At 32.0% G+C, this 18,710-nt stretch overlaps 1 protein-coding gene across 1 annotated transcript; it reads left to right on the plus strand.

Moving 5' to 3' along the window:
- Window positions 1-715: 715 nt before the first annotated feature.
- Window positions 716-18,634, plus strand: LOC142597643 (uncharacterized). Its single transcript, XM_075732561.1, has 6 exons — window positions 716-1,561; window positions 9,195-9,764; window positions 10,052-11,382; window positions 11,723-13,696; window positions 13,788-18,340; window positions 18,492-18,634. Exons 4-6 carry the CDS (start codon window positions 11,905-11,907, stop codon window positions 18,501-18,503), a joined length of 6,357 nt encoding a protein of 2,118 aa, XP_075588676.1. The 5' UTR covers window positions 716-1,561; window positions 9,195-9,764; window positions 10,052-11,382; window positions 11,723-11,904; the 3' UTR covers window positions 18,504-18,634.
- The last annotated feature ends 76 nt before the right edge of the window (window positions 18,635-18,710 follow it).

Here is an 18,710-nt window from a genome sequence, read left to right on the forward strand (position 1 = left end):
AATGAAAAAAAAATTTGCTGGCTGGCATAAAGGGGGTTGTTGTTGTTGGTGGTGGTGATATCAATTTTCTCGTCTTGATTCATTTGATATTACATCCGTCAATCAACCAATGATGATTTTTTTTTCTCAACAACAGAAACAAAAAATCAATATCTGTGGTTATCATCGATAAAGATTTTTTTTCCAAAAAAAATTTGTCCTTTGAATAACGTTGATGATGATGATTCAGTCATCAAACGGAGAAAAACAGAACAGAAATGAAAATGAATCGATATCAATTTGATTGATTTTATTGACCAAATAATTATTTTTTCTACAACAAAATTATTTAATTATCACAATAACCATAATGTCGTGTTTTGGTTGTATTGATTCATTGATTGATTGATTGATTGATTACGGTGTTTTACCATTATTTTAGTACTCAAAAGCCAACGTGTGTGCGTGTGTGTATGTGTGTTTGTGACAATGACAATCGGTGGTGGTGGTAAATAACTTGCCCATTTCCAACTAAATTCATTGAGATTATCCAAGAGAAAAAAAACATAGCAACAATCATCGATTGATTAGATGCCGTTTGGATCATATTAAATTGTATTTTTCCAAGAAATGACTAACCAGAAAAATCAAGCCAAGCCAAATTATTCATTTCGAATGAGATTTTATCATCTTTAAAAAAACTGATGATGATGATATCAGATATCGGATATGATTTCCACGCACACACACAAACAATGATGATTGTTATTAGACAGAGGATAGATACAATAATGAGAAAAAAAGACAACACGCAAATAGCAGTAGTTAAAAATTTCGAAAGATAAGATCATCACCATTTGTTTCTGTTGTGTAGTATCATCGTTTAGTGAAAAATTTGACAAAGTCATAAGAAAACTATACGAAACAACATAACAACATCAAAAGCTTGACATTTGACATTTTTATTCAATTGTCTTTCTTTTTTTTTGTTCTACTTTGCCAGAAAAATTAATTATTTAATATTTGGCTAAAAGAAGCAAAGAAATAGCTTCCATGTCTTCTTCCTATTCTTCTTCTTCTTCTAGTGAAATTCACTAGCGGAAAACCACAATCATACACACAAACTGTGATTTTATTTTCACTCAAAAAATACACCAAAACATTTGATATTTATTTTGGATTTGTTGTTGTCAACAGCAACACAACCATACAAGAAATCTTAAACCTCCAACAAACAAATCAGCAATACTGGCATTGGCATCAATTGGTGTTTTCAATCAGAAAATAAATACACTTTTTCTGTCTGTCTGTGTGTGTGTGTGTGTATGCAATGCAACAAATTTGAGAATACCAAATCTTATGGATTACAAGAGATTTTGGAGTTTTTTCTTTTCGTTTTTTCGTCGCCATTCACAATAAATACAAGAAAATCTTGTGTGTGTGTGTGTGTGTTGAAAATTATGTTTGAATTGAACAAAATTGTGCAGTTTTCCTGTTTTGATTAAATTATTTACGACTGATAATTTTCATCACCATTCAACGCTTTTATTACGATTTTTCTTTTTTATTTCTTCAATTTAAGGTGAGATCACATTTTTTTCTCTCTCTCTCCACGATTCATTTGTGGAAAATTCAATTTTACGTTTGCAAACGTTTTTTTTATTATTGATTTATGGTGGTCACACAACTGTTCTGTGGCCATTTAATTTAATTGAAATTTAAATTTTTTTTTTACCATTTTAAGACATTCAATACCAACAACAACAACAACAATACAGCAGATGTCTTTGTTGTTGTTGTTGATGTTGTAGCCATCATGGTGGCCAATTCAGAAAATCAACATGTTTTCAAAATGAAAACAAAAAAAAAATATCGCTGATGATGCCATAATGATGCGCATGTATGTTTTGAATTATTTTTTTTTTTTGAACAAAAACAAAAAAATAATTCAAAGGCATACGCCCAAAAATAAATAATATTTCGATGTCATCATCATCATGGTTACAACAACCGTTATGATCAGGTTTTTTTTTTTGGTTTTTGAAATGAAATGAAAAAATTCTTGAAATTTCATTTCGTACCACTACCACAAATTATCTTGTAATTCAAGAATTTTTTCGTTTCGGATGGTTAAATTTTTGTTTCGTCTAATTAAATTATGTTTTGATTTGGATATTTACTTTGTAGCTTGTTGTTGTTGTTGTTGTTGCTGGTGATGATGGTATCATTTTATAGTATTCCGTTATGAACTTTTTTATTTTTGTTTTGTTTTAGCAACGATCAAGGTCATAACATTCATCCGATCGATCCAACAACGATCTATCAATGACGTTTAACCTCGAAATAATTATCATTTCTGTTATTTGATGATAATAATTTAATTATACCAACCAGCCAGACAGATAGATAGAGTAGACATAGTGACATGTGAATAAATATACAATTGAATGGAATTCACACAATTCACAAAACAAACGGGAAAAAAATTTCATTCCATTCCATTCCATTCAATTCAATTTTGTTGTTGTCTGTTGTCTGTCTGTGAACAATGATTTTTGTCTTTTATATTTATTTTCACATTTTATAATGGCAATGTTTTGTTCTTCATTTCTTTCTCTCCGTTTGTATGATACACACACACACACACACACACACACAAACAAACAAAAACGAATACAGTTTACATTGGCTTACGACCAAAAAAAAACTCGACCCGAAACGGATTCATTCATTTGATCACACGAATTCAAAAACAAAAAAAGCCAGTCTGTACGTGGTGCTGGTGGTGGTGATGGTCTTGGAAATTCGGTTTAATTGACAATTGCCAATTATTCAGGTCACACACACATGTAGTACATAGTGGCATAATCTTCCGGTTTTTTTCATCATCATCATCATTGTCAACGAAAATTCAACGAATTTTTTTTGTTCATTTTCAACAATCTTGATTCGCCCTGATTCATATGCGTTTTATTTTATTTATTTTAAATTACGAAAAAAAATAATGCCAATTTCAAGGCCCAATCTAGTTATTTAGTTAGTTATTATTATCAATCATCAACAACATTATTATGGTGAAAATTAACAAAAAAAAATGATCAAATATCATCATCCAGTATTTTATGTTGTGTGAATATATGGCACAAACGTAAATTGACTAATAAAAAAAAACACGCCAACGCATGCGCTTTTGTTATATGTTCTTTCTGATTATGGTGATTATGATGACGAAAAAAAAAAAATGCAAACAAACAAGTGTTTTTTTTCACCGGCAAATTATAATGTTGACAATAACAGAATAAAAAAAAAAATTTCAAAATAGCAAGAGATTCGTGATTTGTTTTTTTTTTAATGAAAACAACGAGAAAAAGGTCAAATATAATAATTTAAAAAAAACACCCACACACACACCCACGCACACATGTCGCGAATGTAATATGGTGGTGGTGGATTTTTTCATTTGGAAAATTTCTTGTAAATTTTCATTTTTTCTCTTGTTCAAGTTGCTGTTATTCAATAATTCTTCAAAGAAATTCTTTTCTTTTTCCATTTTTCATTATTTGATTATTGAAAAACGAACAAAACAAGCAAATCACTTAATCATTGAAGATTTTCTTGTTTCTTTTTCACAGTGGAAACAAAATTTTTTTTTTTTTTTGACATTGAAATAAGTAGCCTCTGAAATTTTTTGCTTCAACCTTTAGGCTACTTATGAAAAAGTAAGAAAATTAATAACTTGAATCAATGAATGAATGAATGAATGGTAAATTCCTGAAATATTTGTTATCGTTAGATTGAGAAAACTGAGGATTTTTTTCTCTCTTCATTCCATTAAATCTTTATTTTCCGGAAATTTTTTTTTTATTTCGTTCACTTTTTTTTAAATCTCCTAGAATGATTGACAATGTCAATTTTATTGATTTGGTTTTATGATTTTTTTTTGTTGTCCAAATCCGATCATTGATCTATTGATCTGATGATCGAAACTCTGATCCGTGTGTGTGTGTGTGTGTGCATGAAGTTTTTCTTCTTATTCTTTCCATCATTATTACCTTATCGATTGTTTTTATTTCTTTCAAATCATTCAACCATCAAAAACCAAATGTTTTTTTTCTCGAAAAGAATAAAAAAAACCAATCAATTGTCTATCAATATAAGAGTCGTATTTATTTCAATGGATGATTATTGCCATTTGATGATTGTGGTCACCCTCCTTTTAATATTTTAGTGTGTGTGTGTGTGTGTGTCCACTACAAGTATACAATTTATCTCGCTAATCGTTTGATTGATTTCATATCTAGAAAACATATTTTTATTGTTTCTGACCATCTATTCATCATCCATCCATCCATCCATTTATCTATCTATATATCTATTTTATTGTGGTCAATCGATCAATGATAACCATTATTTATCAAAACAACAGCAAAAATGATTGAATATTAATTGGGCTATTTGTTTGAATATGAAAAGAACAAAAAAAAAATTATATTGATCAACCATCGATTATTAAAAACAACAGTGAAACCAAACAAAAAAAATTGACATTGATGATGATTATTAACCATGATAATTATCTTTATTATGGAAAGAAAAATGAAATCTGAAATAAACTGATGAACAACAAACGTTTGAATTTCGTTTTTTGCTTTTCATCTATCTTTCGTTTTTTAGCCACTGAGCAGGCCTGATGTTGTGTGATGAGAATAGAAATTCTGTGTAAACGAGATGAACAACAAAAAAAAATTAATTTAAATTTTTTTTCCACGAAAAAATTACGTTGAAAAAAAAACAAAACAGAACAGAACACAGTGAAAAAAAAAGTGAAAGTTTACAAATCTATTCAAAAAACATCATTGAGGAATGTGTGTGTCTGTGTGTGTATGCATTGAATTGATGACGATGACGATGATGATGATGATCAGAATGGCAGACAGGGCGATGGCTACATATTTTTGGAATGATGTTTAGTTTGGTGGTGGTTAGTGTGTAACCTTGAAAATTTTCTTTTACTACTTTTAGCTACTAGCAATGAAATATACATAGAGCAAATGTGAATAGATTTCCTTATTTTTATTTTTTTTTTTTTTGGTTTGATGATTATCATGGTTCTAATAATAAATTTGCGAATGACGTATTCTTTTCAGGATGAATTTTTTTTTTCTAAATTTCAAATTTTACCGCTCTTTTTATTGATTGGCTAGTAGAAAAAAATTGCATTAACTACCACCGCTACCAAAAAAAAAAAAAAGAAAATTGCCAATAAGTGAATCATTGATAACACACACACAGAGAGACACTACATCTTTATTTCCATGGTTTCCGCATCATATGTCTTTTTCAAATCATTTCATTTCATTTTTTTTTTTTTTTTTTTTGGTTCGTCGATGCTTGTGTCATTTTTTTATTATCATTTTTTTTGTATTAATGTGATTTATGATTATCATCATTTTCATTGAAAAAAAAACAAGCATTAGTTTGTGTGTGTGTGGTAATCATTGAAAAATCATCAATGGAAAAAACATCGAGTGTCGGCAAATCATCATCAAAGAATTTTAATGCAAAAAAAAAAATAACGAAAGATGCAACAAATTTTTAAGACAAAAAAAAATTTCCCGGAAAGCAAGCAATTTTCTGGAAAATTTTTAAATTCAGACAAAAAACATTCTTAAAATAAACACGTTCAACACGTGTAACTATTAAATATTCTTTGAATGAGAAAATTGAATTTTTTTTTACTTGTTCTTGTTAATCTTAAATGTCAGAATTAGAATTTCGGTAATTTTTTTGAATGTAATCCAAAAATAACTTTTAGAATCATCATCATTATTATCAAGGCGTTAGGTGTGGAGAATTTTTCTTTTTTCTTTTTGGCAACCAGGACTTTTATTCTATCATCACATCCTGATTATGATGATGACGATGATGAAAATTTGTGACCCAGAAAAATAATGATGATGATGATAATTTTATTTCTCTCGGATTCTTGATTCAAAAAGAAAGAATTAGAGAATTGTGAAAAACAAACAAAACAGACAGATTCATCTATCCCCCACACCCCCACAAAATGGAGTTGTTATTAACTAGAAATCTCGTAGACAAGCACAACAATTACCCCGATTATTCGATGATTATTATTACACACACACATGTTAGAGAATTCAGAATTGACGTGTTGTTCAACAGACACACACACACACACAAATGATTTTTCCAGAAACACATGTGGGTGTATTCTGGTTCTTTTTTTCCTTGTTTCAATTGGAAATTGTTATCCTAAAATAAAACGGTTTTTTTCTATTTTTTGGTCGTCATCGACAACGATGATGGCGATGATGACGACGACAAGTTTGATTGTGATCCAATTTTTTCTTCTGGTTATTGTTGTTGTTGCTGGAACACACAGCAACAACAACAACCACTACAAATCATTCATGCATATTCGTTGGTTTGGTGTTTCATTGATTTAGACCACCAGTTTACTATGCGGTAAAAAAAATGTTGCTTCTGCTTCTTGTGCTATTCTCGCGTTCACGGTTTGTTTATTGCAATATCATGCTTTTTTTCGAATCTTTTTTTCTGTTGTTGATCCAAATTCAACAACAACAATAATCGGATTCTATTTATGTTTTACGATTTACAGAATTTTCATAAAAAACTTGTCCTAATACGAAAAAAAAAATCATCATGTTTTGACAGTTTGAACGTTTTCTCCGAATAAAAACAAAAACATTTTCAATTCTAGAGATTATGTTTAAATCTAGTCAGCCAATCGATTATATCATCATCATCATCATCATTGAGAAAGGTTGGTAAATTATCTCTATTCATTTTTTCATCAAGCAGCAAAAAAAAAAAAAAAATCTTCATCGACAAGTTATTGTTGTCTTCATATATAAATGTGAATGTCAGTGTCAGTTTGTTTACAAATAATGATCATGACGATATCTTGATGATCAAATATGATCATCAACAATAAACAACAAGCTCAATAAAAAAAAAATATATAAAAAACTGGCGCGGCAAGACAAAAAAAAAATACATATGGTAGTTGGCCACGCCAGTTTTTTGTTGTAAATTTATTTATTTCAACATTTTTTTCCGTCGAAATTTCTTCCTTTTTTCTCTCTTATTTTTTCTTCACTGGCATCCATCCATCCATGGATGGATAAATCTTCTCGTTGTTGTTGTTGTTGTTTCGACGCCCGAAAATATTCACTGACAACAACAACAGAAACAGTGAAACGAAATAATTTGAGCCGCGCGAATCCATACGAAGCCAAAAAAAAAACGAAACGAAACGAAACTTGATCAAAAAAAAAATCTTCAAATGGGGTGGTGTGTGTCGGTCGATGGAAGTGGCATTTATTCATTCATTCACTCAATTCAATTCAATTCGATGCAATCATCATGAAATCATCATCATTGGTGGTAAACAGACAAGTTTTCCAAAAAAAAATTTTTGATGATGATTCCTAGAATGTCTGCTGCTGTTTTGTTGCAAAATTCATTCATTCATTCAACCAACCAACCAAAAAAAAAACACACAATTATCATAGACATTGAACCACTACCACTACTACTGATGTTTGATGCTTGTTGTTGATGACATTGCACAATGATCAACGATGATGATCATCATCGCCAAATTCGTAATTCTTTTGAAATGAAGAAAAAAAAACATCCCAGAAGGCAACTAGTCGCCGTCGCTGTCGTTGCCGATGATTTATTTTTTTTTTATTTTTTGGATTTTTAAATTTTTTTCTGCAACAACAACAACGAAAAAAAAATCCTGTTTATTTGACTCGGTGTGTGATGAATGATTACCACCTTGAAAGTTTTGTTTTTGGTTAAAAAATTTAAATTCTTCTTTTGTTGTTTTGAAAAATATTCCCGTGTTTGGTTTTTGTGTCTGTGTGTGTGTGTATGTGTGGATGTGCAATTTTTAAAACAATTTTCAATGTTTATCCTTTCATCGTAGTCGAAAAATCTGAATTTTTTTTTCTTCGATTCAATACTTTTGTATGTTTTTCTTGTTTGTCTGATCTATCTCTAATTTCACCCAGTCACCTCTTTTTTTTCTGCGTTTATCGCCCAAAAAAAAATTTGCACGATTATCGATTTTTCCAATGAATAATTGGGTCATTCGTTTCGGTTAGTTTATCATCATCATTATGTCCTTGGATTATTGTCTTTTTTTTTGGCAATTCTTTTTCCTTCCTTTTTTTTTGCCCCATACCATGACTATAAATAGAATATTCTTATTTCAGATTTTTATTTATCATCAGTTCATTACTGAAATGGTTTTTATTTTCTTTTGAAAAAAAAATTCAATAAATTCGTCATTGTCTACCATTTTTGTTTACAATCACAAAATTGTCCTTGACTAAATGGAATATTGTATTTTTTTTTATGATCATGATCATCATTCGTATTAGCATCATGTTACACACACACACTAACCATTCATTTTATTTCATTGTTTCTACCCCTTTATTTATTAGCGTTATTTTATTGTCGTCGTCGTTGTTGTTGTTGTTGTTACCATCATTTCTCTTGTTTATTATTATTATTGCGTTTCAAATAACACAGTGAAAAAACAAATAAACACTGAGTGTGTGTGTGTGTCGTCTCACGATCTTTGTTTGGTAGTTGTTGTCATATTTACCACCCCCACCTTTCTTTCTCTCTCCCTCTCTCTCTCATTTGATTTGTTCAAATTTAGCATAAAAATAATCATCATCATCATTTCCTGCCCTTTATTTTCAATTTTTGTTTATTTTTTTTTTGTTTTTTGCTTGCTTGCTTGGTTCCACCACCATAACAATTTAATTTTTTTTTTATTACAAAGAAGTGAATGATAAACACGAATATAATGATGATGATGATGCAAACAACAACAACATATTAACACTTTGTATTCCGTTTAAAGTTATGGTTATTATATTAACTTTGAAAAAAAACTTTCTTTTTTCAAAATTAACAAAAAAAAATAAAATCTCTTCAATCGATATTTAAATAATTATTGCATGTTAGCAATGTTGTTGTTCGTTTTCAAAAGATTTTCTCTCTCAGATTCTAATTTTACTTTTTTTTTCTCTCTCTCTCCCATCAATCATCAAATTTTCAAATTTTGACTTTTTTTGCATCTACTTTTTTGGCTGGTCGGCTTCATTATATTGTGGTTATCCAACAACAACAACAACAACATGTAGCAGCTATCCACCATCGTTGATATAAAAAAAAACAAAGCAGCAACAAGTTGTTGTTGTTGTTGTCGTTTTTTCTGGATGTTAAAGTGTTATTATTTGTATGGTGTGTGTCCGTGCCTGTCTATAATAAACATCATCATCATCTTTATTCAAGGTCAAGAAGTCTAAATCTGCGTAGTCTGTGTCTTTATTGGTGGAAAAGAATTTGTCTTCCAAATTAAAAACTAAAAATTCACAACAGCAGCTGTGTTTTCGATTGTAGTGATTTGTTGGAAATAAAACAAGCGAAAAAGAACCGAAAATCGAGAAAAAGAATTCACGATTAATCAGTCAATCAAGTGTTGATCCAATAGGTTGAAAATAAAAGCCGAAAAAAGTCGTCATCGTCGTCGTCGTCGTCGTCAAAATAAAAAAAAAATTCAGCATTTTTTTCTGTACCAATTGGATCAATCTTGTTTATTATTGTTTCTTCGTGTTAAGTTTGTCCATTTTGCAATTGTCACCACCATCAACTTTTGTTCCATCATTTTGTGCTGCCACTATTGAATATACATTTCAAAAAAATTTTTCTCGGTAAGTTTCTTTTATTTGCAAAAAAAAAATTTTCCAAAAAATTTCTCTAATCGTTCGAAATCATGTCCAATATCCCTTTTTTCATTTGGTTATTTGTTTTCATTAACAAAACATTGAAAATGTGAAAATCAAAAAAAAATTCAAATTCAATTACTTAATCCACATCATCAATCAATCAACATGTCAAATAAAAAAAAAATCTCGTCACATTGTTCATCAAAATTCTACATCGTGTTTATCGTGTTTTCATCAAAAACCAAAAAAAAAACTCGTCCTTGTCATCGTAGTTGAATCTTGTTTTATGAGCTATTCATTTGTAAACATCCATCGCTGAAAACAAAACAACAACAACAAAAACCAAATAATCGACAAGTATCAAATCAACAACAACAACATATTCATTAAAAATTGCCACGAAACGGTTACCACGACAACTAAAATAAAAAAAAAGTAAAAATAAAAATTTTTCTTTTTTTTTGAAAACAACGAAAAAAAATCACAAAACAACAACATCTACCGATCCATCGATTATTGATCAGCGAAATTCGAATTTTGAATTCAAAGTTCAATGAAAATTTTTTACAAAATTCTATTTTTAATCTTTTTTTGTGATTTTTTCATAATTCTTTTTTTTGATTGAGAAATATTCTGATTTTTTTTTGTCTGGACGTTTGTTTTTGTTTATCCATAGATTGGTTGTTATGATACCTGAATTGTGTTGTTGTTGTTGTTGATTTGATTTGATTCGATCTACTGCTACTACTACTGCTGCTGCTTCTAATTGTGCTGTTTATCTTATTGAAAAAAGTGTTTTTTTTTGTGTGTGTAATGATGATGATGATTAATTAATTCGTTCATTAATTGTCATTCAATATTCGTCACACATAGACTCGTTATACACACTTACACACTCACCGGAAATTATTCAATATTCATATTTCACATAAAGTTTGATCTTATTACATAACAACAATAGTGATAGCTGATTTTTTCTTCTTCTTTTGATCTGTCATCAATCAATCAGTCAATCAAAGTCGTCAAAGTCGTCAATAGTCGTCGTCGTCATCAATGGAAAAAAAATCAATCAGCTATTACTTCAATAACAAGATATTCATTTGATCAACCAGTTTTTTTTTTGTTTTTATTTTCATCATCTAATTCTACACACAATCCGTCCATAGTGTTTGTTTGTTTTCTGTTCACCCCCTTCTTACTATCATCACCATCATCATCATTATCGTTTATTTACAAAGTATCAATCAAGAATCACGAAAAAACCAACTCACCAAAAACCGGAAATCCCTTGTGCAAATTTTTTTTTTGTTTTTGTTTCTGTTTTTGTTTTGTTTATCATTTTCGTTTTTTGTTGTTGTTGTTGTTTTTATTGTTTTGTTATTAAAAATCAAGGAAAAAAAAGATTCCTGTTTATGCAAGTGTTTTTGTTTATGAGTGTTGTGTAAAATTTTCAATCAACAATCAAAATATTTTGACGTTTTTTTTCATCATCATCATCATCATCACCGTCATCACCGTCATCATCATCATTTCACAATTCAACAGACTCATTCACATTCACTCACTTGAAACCAACTGAACATTTTTTTTTGTTTTCTTTCTGGTAAGTAGAATCATGTCATTTCTCAAGTCTGTTTTGAATGCACGAAAATAATAAAAAAAAAATCCAATACGATCGATCCTTTGTTTATTTAGGTTTTGTTTTCAATTTCAGACCAATTCTGATCGATCGAATCGATAGTTCAAGTTATTATGCTAGGCTTTTTTTTATTGAATAATTTAAGCGTGTCGATGTTGATGTCTACCAGTATTTGAGTGTGTGGAAATTAATTTCAATTGTTTTTTTTTCATTTGTTTTTCTCTTGCTCAATATATATTGTTCATCGTTGTCGATTGACATTTTGGTGAAAAAATTGTGAAACCAAAAAAAAAATCACTTGAAGAAATTACGCATTATTGTGGTCTATTTGTGCCTCAAACAAAATAAGTAGATTGATAATTGATTTTTAATCGAAGAAAAAGAAAATTGAATCAATCATTGTCTTTATTTTGATGAAAATACAAAAAAGCCTTATTATCAGTGAATCATTGTAAAAAAAAATCAATTAATTTTTTTATTTTCGAAATGAGTAATCAACAAAAATTACCCGGAAAAATGGATGATGATGAAATTATAACCAAAACAAATGAAACAATGAAAACAACAAGTGTTAAAACGACAACAAGTCGTCAGATAACGGCAGAAGAATTGGCACGATTACCCGCTGGTTCATATACCATTTCCACCGGTAATTCTGGTGGTAGCGATGTTGGCACAACAACAACCACAACACCAGGTATCACAACAATTACTATTGAAAAACAGGGTGATCCATTTGTTCTGGAACAATTAAATCGTAATATTTTACAACAACAAATTGATACTCATCCATCATTAACATCATCATCATTACAACAACAAGCATCTGCTATTGGAGCAGCTGCTGGAACAATAGAATCATCATCAACATCATCACGTCTTCCTAAAATGAATGAAAAAATTGTGATTGAAAGAGCCTTTGATAAACCACTTACAAATCAACCACAAGTTATACATCAAAAAACAACAATCACAAATATAACTAGTGGTCCATTATTGATGGCTAAAAGTGATGATGATGGTGGTGGTGGTGGCGGTAATGTCATGATCGATACAACATCCACGAGAAATGGATCAGATGGTCCAATAACAACAACGCAGAAAATAACTAAAACAATCTTAGATGGTTCGAACGTAGTGACCACCACTACTACTACAACGACAACAAATGGTTCTGATGATCCAAATTTGATGAAACCAGAAGATTTTATTAATCCAGATCTTCTGACACCAGAACAAGCTGCCATTCGTATACAAGCTGCATTTCGCGGTTATGAAGTACGAAAATCATTATCACGTGATCCATCACCAAATTCAATGGAAAATGCAAAAAATAAAAAGAAACAAAAAACGAAGCCAAAATTACTGAAATCAATTGAAAATAAACCACCGCCAGTATCATCAGTGGATGATAAAGGCAGAAAATTGGATGATAATCTACAGATGGCAATCGATAATGCAGCTGAAACTGTTGATCAAGCAATAAAAGATGCTGAAACCGATGGAAATTTTATTGATCGTTTATTTGGACGTAAAAAACGTTCATTGAAAAAATCAAATCGACCAGATGTTTTAAGAAAAAAACGAGATATATCAATGGAATCCGATGTTAATGTTAATGTCAATGATGATGATAATGAATTGAAATTAAATGTTCACAATGGTGGTGGAACGGGCAAAAACAAACGAAAAAAAGAAAAATTAGCAATGACAAAAAGACATCAGACATTGGATCGGCCACCAAAAAGTCCACAAACAAAAAAAATTATTATAAAACGTAGCCATTCCCTTGATAAAAGACCTGTTGATCAGAATGATGAGATTGATGATAGTAATGAAAAAGATATGGATATCGATCATGATGATGATGATAGTGGTGGCAATATTTTCAAAAGATTATTTGGTAGAAAAAAGAAAAAAGAGACACCAACAAAAATATCAACAACAACAACAAGTGGTAATGGTGAACAACCAGAATTACAATGGGAATATAAAACGGGTGATATAAATGCCGAGAATGTTGTCGATATTGGAAAATCAAAAGGCGTTGGCCTAATGAAAATTGGTTCAAAAATTAGTCCAAGTGAAACAAATATTCTACGTATTGAAACTAAATCATATTCAGTAAAAGATCGTGAAGGAAATGTCTCTGGTAATTTTATAATTGAACAAAAAACTGGTGATTTTGATTTGAGGCCTTCTGGTGATGGTAGTGGTGGTGATGGTGGAAAATGGCCCAAAATGATTGAAAGTGGTGATATAAACGCACGTAAACATGGTGAGTTATTTTTCCTGATGATCTGCTTTTTCAAATGTTTAACCATTTCGGAATTTTTTTCTTATTCTCATTTTTTTGAATGTGAAAACAGGAAAACTTGACATGGAAATCCAAGACCCAAATTTAGATGTGAATGGAACAACAACCGACCAAACAGCTGATCGTTCAAAACGTGGAAAATCTAAAGATCGTGTCAATGTATCAGTTGGTAAAATTAAACTTGGTGGTGAAGTCATTGATTTGAAAATAACGGATGATAAAACAAATAAATTTGATAAATTCATATCGGCAAGAATGAGTCCAGAACCAGAAGACATGAGAGTAGAATCAGGCAATATTGATGTAAATGTCGATGGATCATTTGGGCTGAAAGATCGATTTAGACGTGGAAAATCTAAAGAAAAAGAACCAAAATCCAAAAAGGAAACAAAAGATTTCGAAATAACAATGCCAAAAATTGACCTAAAAGGACCGAAAGGAGAAATATCTAGCAGCGGTATCGATGTAAATGTTGGCCATGTGGAAGTTGATGCACCAAAAGTTGAAGGTGATTTAGATTTGTCATTGAAAAAGAAACGTGGAAAATCCAAAGAAAAAGATGGAAAAAGCTGGGAATTTGGAATGCCAAAATTTGGTTTTAAAGGGCCGAAAGTTTCTGGTCCTGATGTCGATGTCAACGTGGATATGCCTGATGTTAAATTGAAAGCGCCAAAAATATCTGGCCCTGAAGTGGATGTAAAAGGACCAAAAATATCTGGCGCTGATGTTGATGTGAACGTAGATTTGCCAGATGGTGAAATCGATTTGAACATAAGTCCCAAAGAAAAAGAAGGAAAAGATTGGCAATTGAAAATGCCAAAATTTGGAATCAAAGGACCTAAAATATCAGGCTCAGATGTTGATTTGAAATTGGAAAAGCCCGAATTGGATGTAAAAGCACCGAAAGTTGAAGGAGACATTGATTTATCGATTGATGGCAAAAAACCAGAAGGCAAAGATTGGGAATTTAAAATGCCAAAACTTGGATTCAAAGGACCAAAAATCAGTGGGCCAGATATTGATATAAAAGGCACAAGTGGAAAAATTTCTGGACCTGAAGTCAATGTTGAAATGCCACAGGTTGATGTTAAAATGCCTGAACTTGAAGGTGATGTTGATGTATCGTTGAAAGGCAAAAAACCCGTGAAAGATGGAAAAGATTGGGAGATCAAGATGCCTAAATTTGGATTTAAAAGCCCAAAAGTATCGGGTCCCGATGTTGATGTCAACGTAGAGCTTCCAGAAGGAGAAATTGATTTGAATCTAAGCCCTAAAGATAAAGAAAATAAAGATTGGGAATTTAAAATGCCAAAATTTGGATTCAAAGGTCCGAAAGTATCCGGTCCTGATGTCAATGTTAATGTTGAAATGCCTGAAGTAGAAATTAAAGGACCAAAAGTTGAAGGCGATCTAGACGTCGAATTAAAAGGAAAATCTCCAGAAAAAGATGGCAAAGGCTGGGAATTTCATATGCCAAAATTTGGCTTCAAAGGTCCGAAAACCTCTGGACCAGAAATAGACATCAAAGGTCCAAGTGGAAAGATTTCCAGTCCTGAAATGGATGTCAATGTTGATTTACCAGAAGTGGATGTCAAACCACCACAAGTAGAAGGTGACATCAATTTATCATTGAAGAAAAAACGTGCAAAATCTAAAGAAAAAGATGGAAAAGGATGGGAATTTAGTATGCCTAAATTTGGTTTCAAAGGACCAAAAGTATCAGGTCCAGATGCGGATGTCAATGTTAATGTTCCGGAAGTTGATGTAAATCTGCCTAATGTTGATTTAAAAGCACCAAATGTTGAAGGTGACATTAATCTATCCATCGATGGCAAAAAACCCGAAAGCAAAGATTGGGAATTCAAAATGCCAAAGTTTGGTTTTAAAGGACCGAAATTATCTGGTCCGGATGTTGAAGTGAAAGCGCCAAAAGTGTCCGGTCCTGATGTGGATCTAAACGTTGAGATGCCCGATGTTAAAGTGAAAGGTCCAAAAGTTGAAGGTGATATTGATCTATCCATCGATGGCAAAAAACCCGAAGGAAAAGATTGGGAATTCAAGATGCCAAAATTTGGTTTAAAAGGACCGAAAATATCTGGACCGAATGCCGAAATGAATGTTGAAGGTACAAAAATTGATGTCGATTTGCCAAAAGTTGAAGGCGATATCGATTTATCGTTGGATGGCAAAAAAATAGATAAAAATGACAAAGGATGGGATTTTAAAATGCCCAAGTTTGGCTTCAAAGGTCCGAAAATCTCTGGGCCAGATATAGATGTCAAAGGATCAAGTGGGAAAATTTCTGGCCCAGAAATCGAAATAGATGTTCCACAAATGAGCGCCCCAAAAGTCGAAGGCGATATTGATTTATCGATTGATGGCAAAAAACCAGAAAGCAAAGATTGGGAATTCAAAATGCCGAAATTCGGTTTCAAAGGTCCCAAAATCTCTGGACCGGATGTTGATTTGGAAGCGCCAAAAGTGTCGGGTCCTGATGTCGATATAAACGTTGAGATGCCCGATGTTAAAGTGAAAGGTCCAAAAGTTGAAGGCGATATTGATCTTTCCATCGATGGCAAAAAACCCGAAGGCAAAGATTGGGAATTCAAGATGCCAAAATTCGGTTTTAAAAGTCCCAAAATATCCGGACCTGAAATCGATATTAAAGATCATAAAGTTTCAAAACCAGAGGTTGATGTTGACATTGAAATGCCACAGGTTGATGTTAAGATGCCCGAACTTGAAAGTGATGTTGATGGCAAAAAACCAGAAGGTTGGGAATTCAAAATGCCGAAATTTGGTTTTAAAGGACCGAAAATATCTGGTCCAAACGTTGATGTCAATGTTGAATCACCTGATGTCAAGTTGAAAGGTCCAAAAGTTGAAGGTGATATTGATTTATCGATTGATGGCAAAAAACCCGAAGGAAAAGATTGGGAATTCAAGATGCCAAAATTTGGATTTAAGGGGCCGAAAGTTTCTGGTCCTGATGTCGATGTAAATGTAGAATTACCCGATGTTGAAGTAAAAGGACCGAAAGTTGAAGGTGATTTGGATGTATCGATTGATGGTAAAAAACTAGATAAAGATGGTAAAGGTTGGGATTTGAAAATGCCGAAATTCGGTTTCAAAGGTCCCAAAATCTCTGGACCGAATGTAGACGTAAAAAGTCCAAGTGGAAAAGTTTCTGGCCCCGAAGTCAATGTTGAATTACCAGACGTGAAATTGAAAAGTCCAAAAGTTGAAGGTGATATTGATTTATCGATTGATGGCAAAAAAACTGAAGAAAAAGATTGGGAAATCAAGATGCCAAAATTTGGATTTAAAGGGCCAAAGATCTCAGGTCCTGATGTAGATGTCAAAGGACCGAGTGGAAAAATAACCGCCCCTGAAATTGATGTTAATGTACCGAAAGTTGATACCGATATTGAAGGAAATGGCAATTTTGGCCTAAAAGATCGATTTAGACGTGGAAAATCCAAAGAAAAACCAAGCATCGATATTGATGTTGAAACCGGATTGGATAGTGCGGAAGTAATTGATTTAAATCTAGATAGCAGCAAAAAAGGTTTCGAAATCTCACTGCCATCATTCGGTATTAGATCGAAAGCTGGATCACCAGAAATTGAAACAGGAAATGTCAACATCAACTTACCAGAAGTAGACGTGAAAACAAAGAAAAAATTGAAAGATCAACATGATGGTCAAAAAAGTTTTGAATTTCATTTTCCAAAATTTGGATTCAAAGGCAAAAGTGGAACATTACCTGCACGTGGTAAAATCAGCCCAGAAATCGATGTAGATATGCCTGATGTAAAAGTGAAAAAAGGTGGCAGTGATGTCGATATTTCAATGAAAGCTAGTGGTGATCAAAAAATTAAATCACCAAAAACTCGACGTCATTTTACATTACCAAGATTCAAGTTTGGTATGAAAGGATCAAGTGGAAAAGTCGGTAGCTTAGATAAACCGGAAATCGATGTTGATGCTGGAAAAGTTGATGTAAACATGCCTGAAATGAATATGCCGGAAGTGCCTAAAGTTGAAGGTGACATAAATTTATCATTGAAAAAGAAACGTGGAAAATCTAAAGAAAAAGATCGTAAAACACCCGAGCCAAAAGAAGGAAAAGATTGGGAATTGAAATTTCCGAAGTTTGGATTTAAAGGACCGAAAATCAGTGGTCCAGATGTGGATATCAAAGCACCTGAAATTGATGCAGATGTTGAAATGCCAAAAATTGAAGGCGACATTGATTTGTCTTTGAGCCCAAGCAAAGAAAAGGACAAGAAACAAAAGGAAGGCAAAGATTGGGATTTCCATATGCCAAAATTTGGTTTCAAAGGATCAAAAGTATCTGGACCAGATGTTGATGTAAATATTGAAATGCCTGACGTCGAAATAAAAGGACCTAAGGTTGAAGGTGATTTAGATGTATCAATTGATGGCAAAAAACTTGATAAGGATAGTAAAGGCTGGGATGTAAAAATGCCGAAATTCAGTATCAAAGGTCCTAAAATCTCTGGACCTGATGTCGATTTGAAAAAGCCAAAAGTTTCTGGACAGGATGTTGATTTGAAAGGACCAAAATTCTCTGGTCCAGATGTAGATGTTGAATTACCAGATGTTAAAGTGAAAGGTCCGAAAGTTGAAGGCGATATTGATTTATCAATTGATGGTAAAAAACCAGAAGGTAAAGGTTGGGACTTGAAAATGCCAAAATTCGGTTTCAAAGGTCCCAAAGTCTCTGGGCCAGATGTGGATGTGAATGTTGAAATGCCGGATGTAAATGTCAAAGCTCCTAAGGTAGAAGGTGATTTGGATGTATCGATTGATGGTAAAAAACTAGATAAAGATGGTAAAGGTTGGGATTTGAAAATGCCAAAATTCGGTTTCAAAGGTCCTAAAATCTCTGGACCTGATGTCGATTTGAAAGGACCAAAATTCTCTGGCCCAGACGTTGATGTCAATGTCA

This window comes from Dermatophagoides farinae, chromosome 7, assembly GCF_024713945.1.
Source record: "Dermatophagoides farinae isolate YC_2012a chromosome 7, ASM2471394v1, whole genome shotgun sequence".
Lineage (NCBI taxonomy): Eukaryota > Metazoa > Arthropoda > Arachnida > Sarcoptiformes > Pyroglyphidae > Dermatophagoides > Dermatophagoides farinae.